The sequence below is a fragment of the Lithobates pipiens genome, unplaced genomic scaffold, assembly GCF_037356315.1.
Source record: "Lithobates pipiens isolate NorthernLeopardFrog02 unplaced genomic scaffold, aLitPip1_a1.2 Scaffold_3, whole genome shotgun sequence".
NCBI classification, from domain to species: Eukaryota; Metazoa; Chordata; class Amphibia; order Anura; family Ranidae; genus Lithobates; species Lithobates pipiens.
Genome location: NW_027507790.1, coordinates 158,066,442 through 158,084,988, shown reverse-complemented (window position 1 = coordinate 158,084,988; position 18,547 = coordinate 158,066,442). Strand labels below are relative to the sequence as shown.

The 18,547-nt window shown below is 41.8% G+C and overlaps 1 protein-coding gene across 2 annotated transcripts in view; it reads right to left on the bottom strand.

The window, feature by feature from the left end:
• The window catches only part of TMEM161B (transmembrane protein 161B), a 69,005-nt gene that overhangs the window by 24,473 nt on the left and 25,985 nt on the right, over positions 1-18,547 (bottom strand). For both annotated transcript variants that reach the window (XM_077462430.1, XM_077462431.1), the window contains exons 3-7: positions 13,657-13,760; positions 13,413-13,499; positions 8,779-8,876; positions 8,525-8,681; positions 3,422-3,573 (exon numbers count right to left, since the gene is read on the bottom strand). In XM_077462430.1, coding sequence (XP_077318556.1) covers positions 3,422-3,573; positions 8,525-8,681; positions 8,779-8,876; positions 13,413-13,499; positions 13,657-13,760 — 598 coding nt within the window. The remainder of the gene's footprint in view (positions 1-3,421; positions 3,574-8,524; positions 8,682-8,778; positions 8,877-13,412; positions 13,500-13,656; positions 13,761-18,547) is intronic.

Genomic DNA, 18,547 nt, shown 5'->3' with positions numbered 1-18,547 from the left:
GGCAGATGCTGCTGGCACTGGAGAAGATGCACATTTAAATGAAAAATGCTTATACTTCTTCACTGGTAAAAGAGAACTTTTCCCATTAGAAATCCTTTGGATATATTTATCGAAATCGTCTCCAAACAACTGTTCACCATGAAATGGGAAACTGGTCAAGAGCTTTTTACATGGCGCTTTGGGTGACCAATTCTTCAACCATAGGACTCTGCGCATATGTACCAGTCCTAGCATAAGCTATGAGGCTTGAATAATAGAATCTTTCATAGCATCCACCGTAAAACCTAGTGCTTCTGATATGCCGGACCATTGCTGGGCCTGCTGATCAGGAATAATCTTAAGTATCACCACAAACTGGTCTTTATGGACTAAGATAATCCAATCACCGCAAGAGCTGGCTGCACCACTGAACTTACAAGCGAAATGTTGTTCTTAAAAAAAAATTCCAACTTTTTATCTGTTGGCTCATTCAACATTTGCACATTGTCTACAGGACGAATGAGGTTTTTATTTACCGAGGATATTGCAGCATCAATTGCTGGACCCCCCCCCATTTCTTATAGAATGCCTCCTCCATAGGATAAAGTATAGAAAACATTTTCAGAGGAAAAAAGCTGCTTATCTGGGTTCCCATTTAGAATACATCAGCTTTTTTAGCCATGAATGGATAGCAAAGGCACCCCCAGATTGGGGAGGCTTTAGTGATCCCAAACCAGAGGTGGGCTCATTGATAGACTGCACTACAGGTAGCAAAAAAGTTGAGCAAACCAAGTAAGGGAGTGTACCAACAGTCTTTCTTGTGAGACTGCTCCCTCCATATTAGGATTCTTGGAAGAGGAGATATCAGCGTCTTCCTGATCTTTTGGAAGAACTTCCTAATCCCCTGCCCCTTGCTCCTCAGTCTGAAGGCCCCAAGCACTGGATGGGGATCTGCTACGCTTGGACCCACTATGGAAAGCGATCATAGCATCAATCTTCTGTCCAAAACTTAAAATGGTAGAAGAAAAAAACCTTCTGAGTAATAAACAGAGGCTGAAGTGTCCAGCGCTGCTGCAACACCAGTCCCCCCTGATTACCGTATATACTCGAGTATAGGCCGACCCGAATATAAGCCGAGGCCCCCAATTTACCCCCAAAAAACTGGAAAACTTATTGACTCGTGTATAAGCCGAGGGTGAGACATGGCTGTCCATCCCTGTGTGTCCGTCCATCCCTGTGTGTGTGTCCGTCCATCCCTGTGTGTGTGTCCGTCCATCCATCCCTGTGTGTGTCCGTCCATCCATCCCTGTGTGTGTGTCCGTCCATCCATCCCTGTGTGTGTGTCCATCCATCCCTGTGTGTGTGTCCATCCATCCCTGTGTGTGTGTCCATCCATCCCTGTGTGTGTGTCCATCCATCCATCCATCCATCCCTGTGTGTGTGTCCGTGCAGCCTTGTGTGTGTCCAGCCTACCTGTGTCCCGAGCCTCCGTCCCGAGCCTCCGTCGTCCCGAGCCTCCGTCGTCCCGAGCCTCCGTCGTCCCGAGCCGAGCCGAGCCTCCGTCCTTCCAGGATCGCCGCTCTTCTCGGCGGCCATTCTACAATTCAAAAGCCGCGCCTCCGCCTCCGCCTGTGATAGGCGGAACACTCAATTTCCCAGCAGCCTGTGTTCCGCCTATCACGGACATCCTCTCATCCTCGTCCGTAGTACGAGGATGAGCGGATGTCCGTGATAGGCGGAACACTGACTGCTGGGAAATTGAGTGTTCCGCCTATCACAGGCGGAGGCGGAGGCGCGGCTTTTGAATTGTAGAATGTCCGCCGTCTGTCTGCTCGACACGCTGATCGGGCAGTCAGACGGCGATGACTCGAGTATAAGCCGAGGGGGGCACTTTCAGCCTCAAAAAAGAGGCTGAAAATCTCGGCTTATACTCGAGTATATACGGTACTCACTCTGACCGGCTGCATCACTCTGAGAGGAGGATGATATTTTCTTGAACATGGAATTAGGCTGTTGCAAAACAATCGATCCTTTAGAACCCTTTGGAGGTGTTCCTTGTCCCCCTTCGACTCATAGCCTGATGCACAAAGCAGGGGCACTACCAGAAAGGAATGCATACACTGCTAGGGCTATAGTCCAGCAAAATTGCTGCTATTAATGCCCAGCCAGAAGCAGTAACAATGTGACAAAGCAAGTGCCTGTGTCACAAACCTGATAATACCACCTCTTTGCTCGTGTCCCTCCGCAGCCTGCAGCAGCACACAATGTGCTTTTAAAAACTCGCCTTAACGTGCACCCGGTGTCGGAGAACGCCGACAAGCCCCGGCCCCGCGTCGCCTATGGCTCCACCCCCCATTCCCGCAGGCAGACTAAAGATCCTCTCAGACCCAGAGAAAGCATGGCAAGGGGGATTACAAGCCCCCAATCGCCATTCACTTTTTTTTTTTTCAAAAAATGAATACAAGCACATAGGGGGGCAATAGGCATGGGGACAAACCCCCCCTTAGGCTTACCGGAGGATCTGCTGCTCGGCTGGAGGAGGAAGTATTCGGTTCCTGACACAGAGCTGTTTCCAGCATGAGTGCTCAATACAGCCCCCAGTGGTGACACATATGCACGACAACATTATTATTTTTAAAGGAGACAATCATAAGAAAATTCTAAAGATTTCTTAGAAAACTCAACTTAACTTTCCTGCCACAATGTTTTCTGTGGTAAACCAACAGACCCAATCTTCACCCTTCATGGTGGGTTCCGTTAAACCTTCAGGAGCAGGGGATCCCTGAGGAAGCTTACAATACTGGACCAGCAACAGCACCCTGTCAGTAAAAACTTGATGTCCTCACTAACAAAAAGTACTGGATCCCAGGGTCCAGCTCTCTAAAAAGAGAAGCATTCACAGGCAAAACCTTGTTTCTTCAGATACGAGGCCCAGGTACCATTCAATCTGGCCAAAAATAAGACTCTTTGAATGAATCCAGTCAGCATGGCTAGCCCCAGCAAGGATTGCTCCAGAGGAACTCAGCACATCACATCTTTACTCGTGACCAACACCTTAGACACTGGCGAAAAAAACGGAGGTACTCCCAGTAGTGGGAGGGGTTATATAGGAAGTGCACGTCTTGTCTTAGGGTGTGCCAGTGTCCATCACCTGAAGGTGGCCTATAACCCACATAGTAACTACTGTGGCTCTGTGTCCCCTGATGTATGAAAAGAAAGTAAAAACAAAACAATTAAAGCAAAACAAATTAACAGCTTCTAAGTGTTCATCATAGTAAACATGAAAAAAAAAAACAGCCGGAGTTGGTACTAAATTTAGCATTTGCTACAAGCAAGTATGTAAAATAACAGAACTACATAGGAAAATAATGATTAAAATGCTTAAATATAACATATATATTCATACATACATATACACACATAGCATGTTTGAATTCCTCACCAGTCTCTAGGCCAAATTCCAAATAGTTATCTGTCACAATAAGAATTGCCATGGCCTTGACAAAGAAAAAGAATCCAAATGTAACACAGACAGATCTCTCGCCACCATCTTCCACTTTAAAGTAATGGGTTGTCAGGGAGAACAACACTTTGCTGGACATAACAGTCAAGGAGAACAAAGTATTTCCGTTCCTGGCATTTCACATATTTATCTCTACACAATCCAGACAAAAAAGGTCAATTCAAAGCTTTTTTTTCCCTTCATTTCACCTGTCTTTTTTATTGTTATCACAAAGTGGGGTTGATTTACTAAAGGAAAAAGACTGCACACTTTACAAGTTGCACTCTTTTTTTTCTTAGTAAATGCCAATGTGGTAAAGCATCACTTGGTAAAGAATACCCAATGAGGTGCAAGGTAAAAAAACAAAAACTAAAAAAAAAATAAAAAAACATTTTTGCTTGTATGTGATTGGATGATGAAAACAGCAGAGCTTCAGCAGATTCACTAAGCCTTGGGGAATATTAATTCAACTGCGCTGGCAAAGTGCATAGTCTGTTTACCTTTAGTAAATCAACCCCATTATATGGTTGCTGTGTAAAGGTAGTCAATTCAGAAAACTCAAGACCCCTTTCTACAAAATTAAACAATTTTTTAAAGTAGCAGTAAAACAACATGTTAGATGATATTTTACCTACTCAGTTGTTATTTTACTTGTTTGGTATTTTAATAACCGGAATAATGGAAATGTAATTCATAAAGATAATGATCTTTTTTTCACTCATTATCGAGGTGTAGAAGAATGATCCCCTCCATGTGGGTGGTGCTATGACAGATTTCAGGCATTATGTGATGCCTGCTGAATTGCGTTGAAGTGATGTAAACAGAAATAGAACTTTTTTTTTTTGTAATTTTCAAGTTATCCCAGACAGGGCTTTCCCCCACCAAACCTGCCTCTCTCCAGTTGAAAAAAACATTTGAATTCCTATACCTTGTGCCACCTTGCTTCTTAGATAGACTGCCCAGGCACTCATACCCGTGGTTAACCTTAGCAATATAGGGAAGACCCAGAGGAGGCCTGTTAAAAGATGTTGAGTTTCCAGTGTCTCTGGAGATCAATCCTACACTTTCAAGTGAAATGACTGAAGGAACCTCTGATGAAAGCAAATCTTGTTCTCTAATAGATATATGTTTTGATCTAGGGAAATTTAGAGTGTAGCCCAGAAATGACAGTATGTGAGGTTGTCAGGTTTGATTTCTCCAGACTGCTCAAGAATCCTAGAATCATAAGTCAATTCTGGGTGAACTGTAGACCCCTCTCACAAGTGATCCTGGGAAGAAGTACTAGTAAATTGTCAAAGTAAGGAACTAATCTCCTGAAACCAACGAGTGGGGGGGGGGGGGGGGCAGAGGGCAGGGCTGCTCATATCACCTGGAAAAAAGTTATTGGGGGTGAGGGAACGACAAATGAAAGGGGTGTGAATTGAACATGCAGCACTTCTGCAACTATCTAGACACAGAAACCTCTGACAGCTCCAGCCAATAAAGAACATGGAGGTACGTATGCCTTAAATCCGGGGCATCATAAAACAGCCAGGCTGCAGAACTGTTCTACAGAAAATACCAGTATTTAAATCCATACTGAAGTTCTTGCATCCTATGGATAAGTAGAGGGGCCTGGGATTAGACAAAATGTGCCCAAAGGTCTCTTTACTACAAAAACATGCAAGCAAAAACATCTGCCTTATTCTTCCCATGAAACAGGACTACTAACGTTCTGATCCACCAGATCTCCCAAGTGAAGAGAGAGAGCTTTGGATGTTCCTGGATCTTTGGGAAGATTCACGACACAAAATCATAGAGCGTGAAAGGCTATCAAACTCAAGCCTGTACCCCTTTCCCTATCAGCCCAAAAATGAAGGCATTGCTTTAGGTTTGGCATCCTTGCAGTCTTAAAGAGGAAGTAAACCCTGATGAGTTTACTTCCTCTTTCATTCCCTGTAAAGGCAAAGCATAATGGACTACTATGCATCACATAGTAGTCCATTATGTGTCACTTACCTGACACAGGAGCCAGCGAAGTCACCGCTGTCCCCTGTAGTAGCTGTCCCATGCGCACGGGAGCAGAGACTCGCGGCATTGCCGTCATCGACGATGCCCCGCTCAGTGCGCCTGCGCGCCGCTGTCTACGGCGCATGCGCCGTAGATAGCGGTGCCAGTCTTCGGGCAAATATCTCCTAAACCGTATAGGTTTGGGAGATATTTCTTGGACCTACAGGTAAGCCTTAATCTAGGCTTACCTGTAGGTCAAAGTGGTTTGTAAGGGTTTACAACCACTTTAAGTCTGTGCTCTACAGGAAACCTTTTCTTTTTTTATCATAAAAATCCAGGACATGCAACTGAAGTTCTTACTAAAGAACATAGTGGGAGGATAAGCCACTACATTTCATGCTGGCTAGACCCAATAATGAAGGGTTTACCCAGATGTATCAGAACAGTAGATGCATGAAAGTTGCAGACATTGTTTTATACCTTATTTAACCCTAATGGGTCTGTGCAACTCACACATCCCCGATTCTCATCAAGTAGAGCTGGGATTATTAAACTCCAAGAAAAAGTACCTCAGAAAGAGAGCAAGTATTCCAACAGCAGGGTTAGCGCCTAATGAAAAAGGACTTTGGAAACATTGTGAGCTTTTATGTCTGCCAGCGAAACTTTTCCCCATGATGGACAGCTTGACACATGAACTATGTCATCAATCAAAAGTACCTATGGCTGTCCTAGCAACCGAACATTGGATAGCACCAGAGTTCATCACAATTGCTTCAAAATATACGGCTACTTTTCTTACCTGTGCCCTCCATAGTACAGGAAGAGTGTCTCCACACCAACTCAGATTAAAATTCCTTTATGCAAAATGATTATATCCAGATACCCGAGTCAAGATCTAAAGATTATGTATTTGTCTGTGGACATGTTTTCTGGATGGTCAGAGGCATGATCAGCAGGACCAGTGGTAAATGCTACTACAAAGGCCACAGCAAAAAAGTTGCTATCAGACATAGTTTGCAGGTACAGAATCCCTTTGAGTAGAAAGACTGGAATTATGAAAAACAGCTAAGATGTCATAAATAGGAAAATCATTGCTTCAGAGTGGCAACCAATGGAAATACTGGGCTCTTTCCCAATAATATCTTTTTGGCAATGTATCATGCACAGACTTACATTTTCTATAGCAGCTACGGGCTCTGCTCTCCCACAGGATATGTTGCTGCTTTGAAGAATTTTTTTATATTTTTTTTAACCAAAACTTATGTACTTGTATTCTCATTGCTTCCAGATCCAATGACTTAGAAGGAACACATAAATTAAAGTCAGGGGACTTGTGATAAAGAAAAAACATTGCCAGATGGAGTCTGGACCCAGGATATGCCGGTTCATAGTGTGTGCAGTTGACTACAACCACTTCAGTTAGGCTCAAAAAAAAAAAAAAATACAAAAAAATAAAAAAAAAAAAGAACTTGACAAGTCACTTGTTTCAAGAAACTGCTAAAATTAAATAAAAGCAATATTTTGTTTCACAGGTTGTCTTACATGCAATGTCAACCCCTTTATTCAGATGTTGCAACTGCATTCAAACAAAGTAATGTCAGTAATTGTTCTTTGAGCTGAGTGTGCACATTTTCAGCTCCATACAGTAGCATCCCTATGATAGATTAGGATTTCGTCCCATCAAGGTCTGCACAGATTAATGTGTAGACAATTTCTTCATTTGATTAAATGAGAACTATGGCCAAAGCTTTTTTGGCTATACTTCTCCTGGGAATTACACTTAGTTCTGCACTCCTATGACCGAGCTAAAGCACGCTGTCGGCTGACGTTACAGAGCCTGTCCTGGACAATAATGTAAAGGTAGGAACACCCAAAATCCTCAAGTTACAGGACTTAGGATGGTGGTGGGAGCAGGTTTAAGCTTAGATAGTTTTTGACTAAACTATTACTTTAAGTGGTTTAACTCTTCAGCATCTACCAAGCACGGATATATACATTTAGGAGTGAACTGACCCGTCACTTATTCTATCCAGTGATAATATTTTAAGTAATTTTAAAATGTATAACTCTCGTGTCTGTAAAAAAATATTTAGGACTTATGGGGTCTGTTCTGTGCTGTGCCTTCATAAGCACACAAACATTAGATGACCTCAAACAACTTAAAGTGGAACTTTACCCCTAACAACTTGATAAAAATAATGTTCTTTAGCAAGGAACATACATTCCAAATTAATAATTATGCTACCAAAATTAATGTGTGCTGTAAATTTGCGTAAAGTGGAGTTACAGCCATTTCTGTGTTTATTAAAATACAAAAAGTGTAGCTGCTGACTTTTAATAAACACACTCAAGTCCCGGAGTCGCGCTGAGTGTCCTGAATGGCTGAGCAATCTTCTGGGACTTGTGATGTGTCCCAGAAGATTGTAGGGAGGGGGGGGGGGGGGGGGGGGAGGGGCACTTCCACTTGAGGTCCCCATCAAAAACTAGGAACCCATTCCCCCAAATGTGGCATGTCAGGGGGTTAGGAGTCTTTAAAGTGGGAGTTCCACTTTTGGGTGACACTCCACTTTAAGCTCAGAGCCCCTAAACTCCAGTAAATCTTCAGGCTATCAGCAGATCAACCTCTACAAATTCAGCACAGTGCCAAAAAATGGAGAGCAACTGAGCATGTGCAGAGCATGATGGGACAGTGTATTACTGGATTCTAAACAGTATAGGCACTTTTAAATCTTTTACATAGCTATACCTGCAAAAGGGGCCAGCCTGAAGTGATCGAGAAGGACTTAATTTTCTGACTAAAGTTCCAAGTAATGAAGGCTTTTTTTGGTCTTGAAAAACTATGCTACAAATGTTGTACAACAGCCTTGTAAAACTACAATAACAAAAAATCTTTACTCTAATACCCAAGGACTGTCAAGCATCTACCAAAAATGGAAATATAGGTTTTGAAATAACTGACTAAACAATAAAAGATAATTTTCTAACTTTCAACCAACATAAAAAGGTGCCATTATAATTGTATTCTGTACCTATATTATCCATTAAAAAGGATACATTGCAAATGCCAGAACGAGCATACACCAAACTATGCTGATATTCATCTCTTGTGATGGTACCACAAAGCTGTAATAAGCTTCAGTTATCAAGTAAACCACAGTAGCAGCAACAGTGAAATCTACTAACCATTGATACTCAGGAAAATAATGGAGTGCTGGAATATACAAAGAAAACATATTGTTAAGTATCACATTATTTCTAACGTGAGAACATTTTTGAAATGCAATACATATTACTGCTTGCTTACTCACCTAAAGTGTCAACTTCGGTAACAGTCCTAGTTTCCAAATGAAGATCAATGTCTTTGGGAATGGTAAGTGGCTTATTTTCAATATGACCATTATATTTTCTAAAAAAAAAAAAAAAAAAAAAAAAATCACAAGCTTTTCTGTATAAAAGAAAAAGCAAACATGCTACACAGTCTTCCATTTTGTAGCTTAACAACTTGCCCTCCGGGTAATTTGACCCCCTTTATGATTGGGACATTTTTTTGACATACTTTGACTATTGCATGGTCATGCAATACTGTGCCCAAACAAAATGTATATAATTTTTTCCACACAAACAGAACTCTCTTTTGGTGATATATGATCACCACTGGGTTTATTTTTTGCAATTTAAACAAAAAAAAAGAGAGAAAAAAATAAAAAAATGGAAGGTCTTCATAAAATTCTGTCCACAATGTATTATGCTACATGTCTTTTGTAAAAAAAAAAAAAAAATCACAATAAGTGTATATTGATTGGTTTGTGTGACAGTTATAGCGCCTACAAACTATGGTGTATATGCTGGAATTTATTTTTAAAAAATGTTATACTACTAAATGGCAGCGATCAGCGACTTGTAACAGGACTGCAATAGTGCGGTGGGCCACCAGTGACATTAAGACCCCTTTCACACCAGGGCATTTTGCATGCGCTATAGCGTTAGAAATAGCGCTTGCAATCCACCCTAAAGAAGCTGCACCATTGTGAGCAGTGTGAAAGCCCCGAGGGCTTTCACACTACAGCGGTGCGCTGGCAGGACGTCAGAAAAAAGTTCTGCCAGCAGCTTCTTTGGAGCGGTGAAGGAGCGGTGTGTTTACCGCTCCTCCACCGCTGCTCCCCATTGAAATCAATGGGGCAGCGCTGTAATGCTGCCGGCAAAACGCCGCTATTGCGGCGTATTGCCTGGCGGTTTTAACCCTTTCGCGGCCGCTAGCGGGGGTAAAAGAGCACCGCTAGCGGCCAAAATGCGCCGCAAATCCGGCGGTAAAACGCTGCTAAAAATAGCGGCGTTTTACCGCCGACGCTATCAGCGGTGTGGTGTGAAAGGGGTCTAATACAGTGATTAGTGTTAATACTATGCACTGTCACTGTATTAATGACACTTGGTAGGGAAGGGGTTAACATCTAGAGCAACCAAAAGGTAAAATGTGTGCCTAACAATGTGCAAGATATTTGCTGCTTTTACCAAGGATCTTGTTATTTTCCCCCTGCAGGGCTCTGTTCCATGAATCACTGAGCAGATCAGTGAGTGCTGGTGGTCAAGCATTGTCCCAGAACCACTGACCAGCTTGTGCTTTAAACAAATCACACATAGTCGGGCCTGCAGGTGCGCAGATCACGTACTAGGTACATGACCCAGTGCAGAGAGGTCGCTTTACCGCCATACTAGTCAGCAAGTGGATAAGGCCTTGTCTACATAGTAGAGCTGCACAATTAATCGCCGAGAATCGTTATCACGATCTTGACAAAGTGTTTCACAATTCTTTTTATGCAAAGAATTCTCTCTGCTCTTCTGAAGCCACAGCCTTCAAAAGAAAGGAAGAGAAAAACTGGGCAATCTGCCAAGAATCAAAACATTCTTTATCAGTTTAACTTAAGTATAAAGATCTTAACAATCTGTCAATGGAATAGACTTTGCGTGTAAGGCTACTTTCACACTAGGGCGCTCAGCGCGCTGGCGGTAAAGCGGTGCTATATTTAGCGGAGCTTTACCATCACTTTAGCGGCGCTGATCGGCCGAAAAAGAGTTAAAACCGCCCGCAGCGGCGCTTTGCAGGCGGATTTGGAGCGCTGCCCCATTGTTTTCAAGTGCTCCAAAGATGCGGCTTGCAGGACTTTTTGGACCGTCCTGTAAGTGCACCGCACCCTCGGGCTTCACATTGGAGTGCAATGAGCAGCTCTTTCAGGGCGATATGCAGGAGCTATTTTTAGCGCTTTAGCACCTGCAAAGCGCCTCAGTGTGAAAGGGGCCTAAGTGAAAAAGGTTTAACCACTTAAACACTAAACCTTTTTCTGACATTTGTTGATTTCAAGTTAAAATAATTTTTTTGCTAGAAATTACTTGGAACCCCCAAACATTATATATACATTTTTAGTAGACACCGTAGAGAATAAAAACAATGGTTGTTGCAATATTTTATGTCACACTGTATTTGCGCAGCGGTCTTTCAAATGCAATTTTTTTTTTTATTAATTTAATGAATTTAAAAAAAAAAAAAAACTAACCAGTAGAGTTAGCCCATTTTTTTTTTGTATAATGTGAAAGATTTTACGTTGTGAGAATCGTGATCTTTTATCTTTGATCTTTTATTCAAAGCAAAAAAATTGTGATTCTCATTTTGGCCAGAATAGTGAGTCCTTCACCTCCCAGCCGCAAGTTTTGACATGGCCACTGGCCATGTTAGCACTTTCTGCTGCAGTGTGGTAAGATTTTTACCACTGGTTGATTTTTACCACTGACAGGCAATACTGGCACCAAACATACCCATTGAAGTGAACAGGATGTCCTACAACGTGTGTAGTGCATGTGGTTACGGCATGGTGCTGTGGGCTTTCAAGTGCTAAAATGTATGCTCTTAAACCTGCTTGTCAAATGAAAATATCTCCACTGAGGTATCGCCATATGCTGAATTTACTGCACATTTAATTCAGTCTACTAGCCAACTATAGCAGTGGAAATGATGAACTGTATCCATAAATTTGCTAATTTTAATGCAACTTTCAGGCATCATGGCCAATGGTCTTACTTTTTCCCCTAAGGTCCCTTTCACACTGCCGCGACTTAAAAGTCGTGCAATTTAACTTGTGGCTGGGAGGTCAAGGGGAACCACTGCTTATTTTTGCTGCCACCTATGTAGACAAGTTGGCCTTATCTACTTGCTGACTAGTATGGCGGTACTGAAGGGGTTCGTTTATTTGCTCATATTAGAGGCTTCATTGTGACTCAATTGAAAGTCAGAAAACCCCTGCCCAGGAAAACAGCTGGACTGTCAGAGGAAGGCCTCTGATACGTATAGCTTGGCTGCCCGTCTGGCTTCGGGAATATAGGTAAAAATTCAGCATAGGGCTGCTAGAGGATATAGCACTAATTATAATTACTTATCAGAAACTGTAAAACATTTCTTTGAGTGAAGCTCATGTTTGTACATGGATACAACAAAATGTACATTACACGTTTATTTGAAAAAACAAGTGAAAGACCTAATCTTAGAATGCAAGTATAAAAGGTGGAGTTTTTGTGTGGTTAAATGTTGTCAAATATGTTTCAGCGACCCATGTATTGTCTGGCTCCACCTATTGTACCTTAAATAGATCTCTGTGTTTAGGCTGGCTATACATACAGAGATTCGAACCATTAATGGGCAGGCTCAATGTACCAAGTTGATCGATCAACTTGGGTACAACCAGCCTGCCGGATTCTCTTGTGATTATTGCTAGTGGCTGCTAGAGCAGCTAGAGATAACCACTGTCTTCTCCTAGCGGGGATGGCTTCCCCTGCCTCGGTGACAGACATTTGGTTGGAATGAGGGATTCCCCTGTCAGCACGGTCTGCCTTGATGGGGGAATGATGTGAATTTCCTTCCTGCAACCTGTGGTTACAGGAAAGAAATTTGCACCGTGTATGGCCTGCCTTAGTCAGAATGTCTATACAATCTAGGGCTGCAACTAATGATTATTTTCATAATCGATTAGCTGGCCGATTATTGTTTAGATTAATCGGTTAATAACCTTTAAAAAAAAAAAAAGAAAAAAAGTGGGTCAAATTGACGTTCATTTTCAACCACAGTGATGGGCAAAGTGTTTGTGGTTTTCGTTCAATTACATTCATTTTAAAAACAGAATGTTAAAAACAAGTGAACATTTCAAACAAAATTCTTTCATTAAGCGAATGTACAAAGATTTTTCATCTGAATATTCTTATCTGAAAACTGATCTGTGTGGCCAGCATAAGGTTTGGTACACACCTATGCAGTTTGATCTGTTTCTGCAGTGCGTTTTGATTTTTGCACACGTGATTTTACTGCAATGCATTACATGCTTTTCTGCAGTTTCTCCATTGAAGTATATTGAACCAATAAAGCACCATTTTGTGTTAAAAGTCCCTGACCCTTTCAGATGTGAACGTGTCCCATAGGAAACCATATAAATGAACTGTAGTGCATTTCTGCAAAAAGCATCATATAAAAGTAAAGTATCAATAAACACATAGATGTGAACCAGGTCTAAGACATTTAGTAACATAATGGGGTTAAAAAAAACTAAAATTAGCCCTTTATAGTACAAAAAAGCAGATAATCTCTACTGTAAGGGGTTCATTTTTTCTACTGTAGAAAGTAATATTTACAGTAGCGATTATTTGCTCTTTTTGTACTATAAAGTGTTCATTTTTTTTTTTTTAACCCCATTATGTTACTGGCCGATTAAGCGATTATGAAAATAGTAATCGATTAATTTCATAATCGATTAGTTGTTTCAGCCCTAATACAGTCACTTTTTTTTGTCTTTACAGAGAGTTCACTCAATGCTTTATACTGAAAAAAAAAAAAGTTGAAAGCCTGTCTACAGAGTGGCTTTTCACACTAGCAGTTCCAGTACATTCCAGACATGATAAACCCCACCTGTCCTTTTTGCCCTTTCCTTTAAGCTGTTGCTTTCCAGCAAGTGTTCGTAACTCTTCCTCTGTGGGATGCTGATACCAATATAATCTGTAAAATAAACATTTATTTTGATAGCATTATAACAAGAACATAATGAGTTTTGGGCAATTGCATGCATACAGAAAAAACATCACACACACACACAATTACCGGTTTAATTACATTTTCAGAAAAGCTCTGATGCATCACAGAAATGTTGCATTACCTTCCATTGCAGAGAAGCCAACGAGCCAAAGAGTAATGCGGAAAGATCTTCTGCAGGACGCTGGCCATTACCATTGTAACAACCAGCTGTACACCTATCACACCCTACAATAAAAAGGAAGGGACAGAGTAAATTAGTACTATAGTGTAGCAAAAAAATAAAAATAAAAATAATAATACAGTTTGGCATAGGTACAGTAAAGGGCTATAAAAAAATGAACAAAAAACCCCCCAAAAAACGCTGACTGTTCAAGTCATACAAACGTTTATATTCTGACTTGCAAAAAAAAACCTGTATGTTGAGATATTTGTTATTTTTTTTTGTCCACAGAGACCTAATTGGGAAGGCTGATCAGTTTCAAGTGAAGTCTTAAGTTGAAGATTATAAGGCCCCGTACACACTATAAGGCTGCATTCACACCTGAGCGCATCGCTTTAAGCCAGAAAATTGCGCGATTTTGCAGCATTTTTTACCGCAATTTTGCAGGCTTTTTGCCGCGATTTTGTGCAGGGCAAATGGTCACCAATGTAAAAAGAAGAAAAACGCCAAAATCTGCCCGATTTGAGCTACAAAAAAGGGTCCGGAACTTGTTTGAGCTTCAGGCGACATGGAGTGGAGATGTGAACCATCTCCATTGAGAATAATGGATTTTTCCCCTCTAGCATTTTGTAGCTTTAGGCTTCAAGCTACAAAACGCTCAGGTGTGAATGCAGCCTAAGAAGGAGGTTTACCACTGTTTAAGAAATACAAAAAAGAAATGCCCAAGGGAGAGACACAATGAATATAAATAAACAAAATTTTATTTAAACACTAAAATACATTTTTTCCACACATTTTAAATCCTAGGACATGGTTACAGGTATATGCACATAAATATCCATACCGCCTTACCCCGAAAGTAAGACATCCCTCGAAAATACGACCTACTTCCAGTTTTGCCTCTCGCTGTAATATAAGGCCTCCCCGATAATAAGGCCACCCCTGAATATAAGGCCCTCGAAGCTACCGTAAAGTGCCCGACTCTTCTGGACCGTAGCGGCGGGAGCTGCCGCGCAGCTCACCGATTGGCTGCAGTGCAGCCGGAGCTGTTCAGGCAGTGGAGGTCTCTTTAAATCAGAGAGCCCGCCACCAGGACAAGCTGCCGCCTGCTTCTCGCTCTGCCCTGATGGAGTCTGTCTGACTCACAATTCAATTAGACAGTGAGGGGCAGGAGTCGGGCACATTGTGTGGAATCTGGCCGACATGGACACACAGGGTTGACTGGGGGGGGGGTAAATGTCTAATAAGGGGGGGGGGGGTCTGGTAAAAGTAGTAACAAGAAATTCTTGATACCATAGGATTCACAGTTTGGTTATGCTGGTTTGTGATGAGACAACTACTACTGTACCATATACAAGTAATACATTTCCTTTTTTTTTTGTTCAACAGTAAATGTGTACAGTATTCTTCTTCATGGAAAAATAACACATCCCCTGAAAATAAGACCTAGCACATCTTTGGGAGCAAAAATTAATAGAAGACACTGTCTTCTTTTTTCAGGGAAACAGGGTAGTTACAAAATATCATGACTGGTAATTTAGGGAGTAGATGCTTATGTATTGGATCTCAACGCATTTTGTGAAACAGCTTGCGCTTCCTCAGAAGAATTACACATAGATGTCTGAAATCAGAGACCAGATTGTTCGAGCACACCAAAAAAAACAAAAAAAACACACACACTGAAGAAAAGGGAAGCAAGAGAACTCCTACTTATAATTACTGCATGTTCAAATATTCCAGAAAAACTCTGGACATGGTCAGCTATCATATAGATTATTGCCCATCATGAGTTCATGAGTCTCCCAACATAAAAGAAAGACGCACTAAAAAACACCAAAATGAAAAACCCATTGGTCCACAAGGTTCACCCTGGGAGTTGGGAAGGGGGCCAGAAAAAAGGAAACCAGGGCAAAATCATGAAGATAGCTGACCCTGTCCAGAGTTTTCTGGAATATTTTAACATACAGTAATTTTAACATACAGTCGGTATTTCGGATTTGTTTTTTCTTGTAGGAAAACAGTACACATTTGAAGAAGAAAAAATTTTTTTGGAGTTCGTCCCTTCAGAAATGTTTGTTCGGTGGGTCGCAATCGGATGTCAAAAGTTGTTTACACACTATGCGATCATTGAACAATTTATCCAAATACGGAATTGTTTGTCTGATTTTATTATGGTGCGTACCCCCACGTAATTCTACACTTTTGGGAAAGTTTCCTACCTTCAAATATCACCTCTAGCCTCAGGGACAAGAAAATAAAATATCAGCATCACCACCACTGTTCAATGAGCAAGCAGCTAATCCAAAAAGCAGTAAAACTGACCCAGAAACCAACAACACTAACCTAGGAAGTAGCAATCTGATCAGAGCTGTGTGGACCACAAGAATGGCTAGCCAAAATTACAGATCTTTTGGGAAATGGAAAAACATTTGTGCATTTAGGAGGATTGCCCGGGGTCCCAATTGAAAGTGAAATTATAGGGTTTTTGTTAAATGCTGCTTTACAAATTTTGCCCACAAACATACCACTTTGGAGTCCCACCCCTACAGGCCTTTTTGGGTTGAATGACTGTCATCCAACTTACTTCCTGTGAGCCACCTATAGATATGATATCACCCAGCCTGGGTTCATGGAGCTCCTGAACTGAGTGGTGCTGACTTGTCATTAGCTGAGGACTGTTCAGTCTGGAATAAAGAAACATCTATCTCACCAAGGAAGGAGGAGGACCTTTGGCATCACAAGGTTGGCCTTAAAGTGGTTGTAAAGTCATTTTAATAATAATATAATAAGGCTTACCGGTCGCTAAAAAAATCTCCTAAACCTGTACAGTTTAGGAGATATTCCCCTCGCAATGCACCGCTGACTGCAGCAGCGCATGCAAACAAGGGGATTCCCAGCTGGAAGCCCGGCAGACGCCGGACCCTGTCAGGAAGAAATCTCCCGCATGCATGCGCGGGAGTGACGATATCGTGGCTCCGGCCACGCACAGCGCCGGAGCCGCGATACCCGGAAGAAACGCAGAGGGAACACGTCAGCGCCCTCGGGGTGGATCGGGCCAGATGTCGGGGCCTCGTTCTAAGGTATTTCATAATGAGCTAGTATGCAGTGCATACTAGCTCATTATGCCTTTTCCTTTGCAGGTGGAAAAAAAAAAAAACACAACAGCGGGTTTACAACCGCTTTAAGACTTCAGGAATTAAAAAAGGTATGTTTATGAATCTTTGTATTAAAGGAAATAAAAAAAAAAGTGGCAGAGGGTGCAGGAGAGGCGTTGATTTTCTTTTTTTTTTTCCTTTTTTTAAACACACACCTAGTCATGCTTTAAAGTTTGTGCTGTAGCCAACATTTTTTTTTCCAATTTGATACCTTTATTTGTATTTTTTTTTTTTATTAAAGCCAGATGGAATACAAATCTAAAGATTTTGAACATGTTCCATTGCCTTTTTCCCTACTAATTGGAAAGAAAAAAAAAGAACACACACACACACACCCCTTTAATTTTACTTCAAGCTTATTCACAGACAAGCCCTTCTCAGTGTTGGTTACAGAGGGCTCAATCGGCAACAACTGCCCATCAAAAGAAGTGACCATTCCTCCATGTGCCAAATGTCCACATCGTGTAAAGGACAACAGAAACAGATATTTATAAAATTTTTCATCCCAACTGTTCAGTATTAAAGCAAATATCTATCCTTGAAACTTGGAGGACACCCATAAACAGGTCAGTACGTGAGCCTATACACAGGTCATTTCACTACACAGAAAATCTGATAAATGTCAAGATTATCAGCTGCAAACCTTTTGCACCTAAAGCAAACATATCTACAAAGAGCAGAACAATTACCCTAAAACGTGTGCACAATACCATAAAAGCATGCCACTGTTGAAGGTTATGAGTTGTATCCAAGTAACAAGTTTACCATGTAAAAAAAAAAATTATCAGCAAGGTGAAAGCAGTTACAACATATGGCTGAAAATTACAAGGTCATCAACACACAAACATTAACTGCTAAAGCACAGCAGTCCCAATGCCACATTTCTGGGGTTTTCCCACACCAAAAAAAAAAGAAAAAAAGAAAAGAGAAATAAAAAAAAAAGAAAAGAAAAGAAAAAACAAAAACATTTAATCCTTCGGTAAGGCAAATAGACCACATAACTACAGATGGGCAACAGAATAATCCTTTTTTTTTTTTTAAAGTCTACATCAGGGCTCAAAATTTTAAGTCCTGAGCTACTAGCCAGGCCTCAAGGGTTATTACCCACCAGTTGCCACACCCAACCCCTTCCTTGCCCCTCCCTCAATGATGCCCCTGATCACGCCCTCATAAATTATCTCCCGAAATCACACTTTATGCAGAATTAAGGCCCCTTTCACACATGCGGACGATATGTCCGTATTTCATCCATCCGTTTGCGGATGAAATACGGGCATACATTCATCCCTATGGGATAGCGGGTGTCTGCGGATAAACATCCGCAGACACCCGATTTCGTCCGCCTCCGCTACTGTCCGATTTTGCAGACGGAGGAAAATCCTATTTTTCTATCCGTCTGCAGAGCGGATCGGATGAACACGGACAGACGGTCCATGCGCATCCGATCCCCATAGAGGAGAGCGGAGAGCTGACAGGGCGGTCCCCGCACAGTGTGCGGAGACCGCCCTGTCCGCAGCCGGCTCAGCGGGGACAACGGAGCGATCCCCGCTGAGCGAGCGGATCATCACGGGGCGGATCATTACTGATCCGCCCCGTGTGAAAGGGGCCTTAAGTTACAAAAATAAATATTAACAACTTTATTAGTTCCCCTCAGCACAGCCTCACCTGTGCCCATCAATGCAGGCTCACCTATGCCC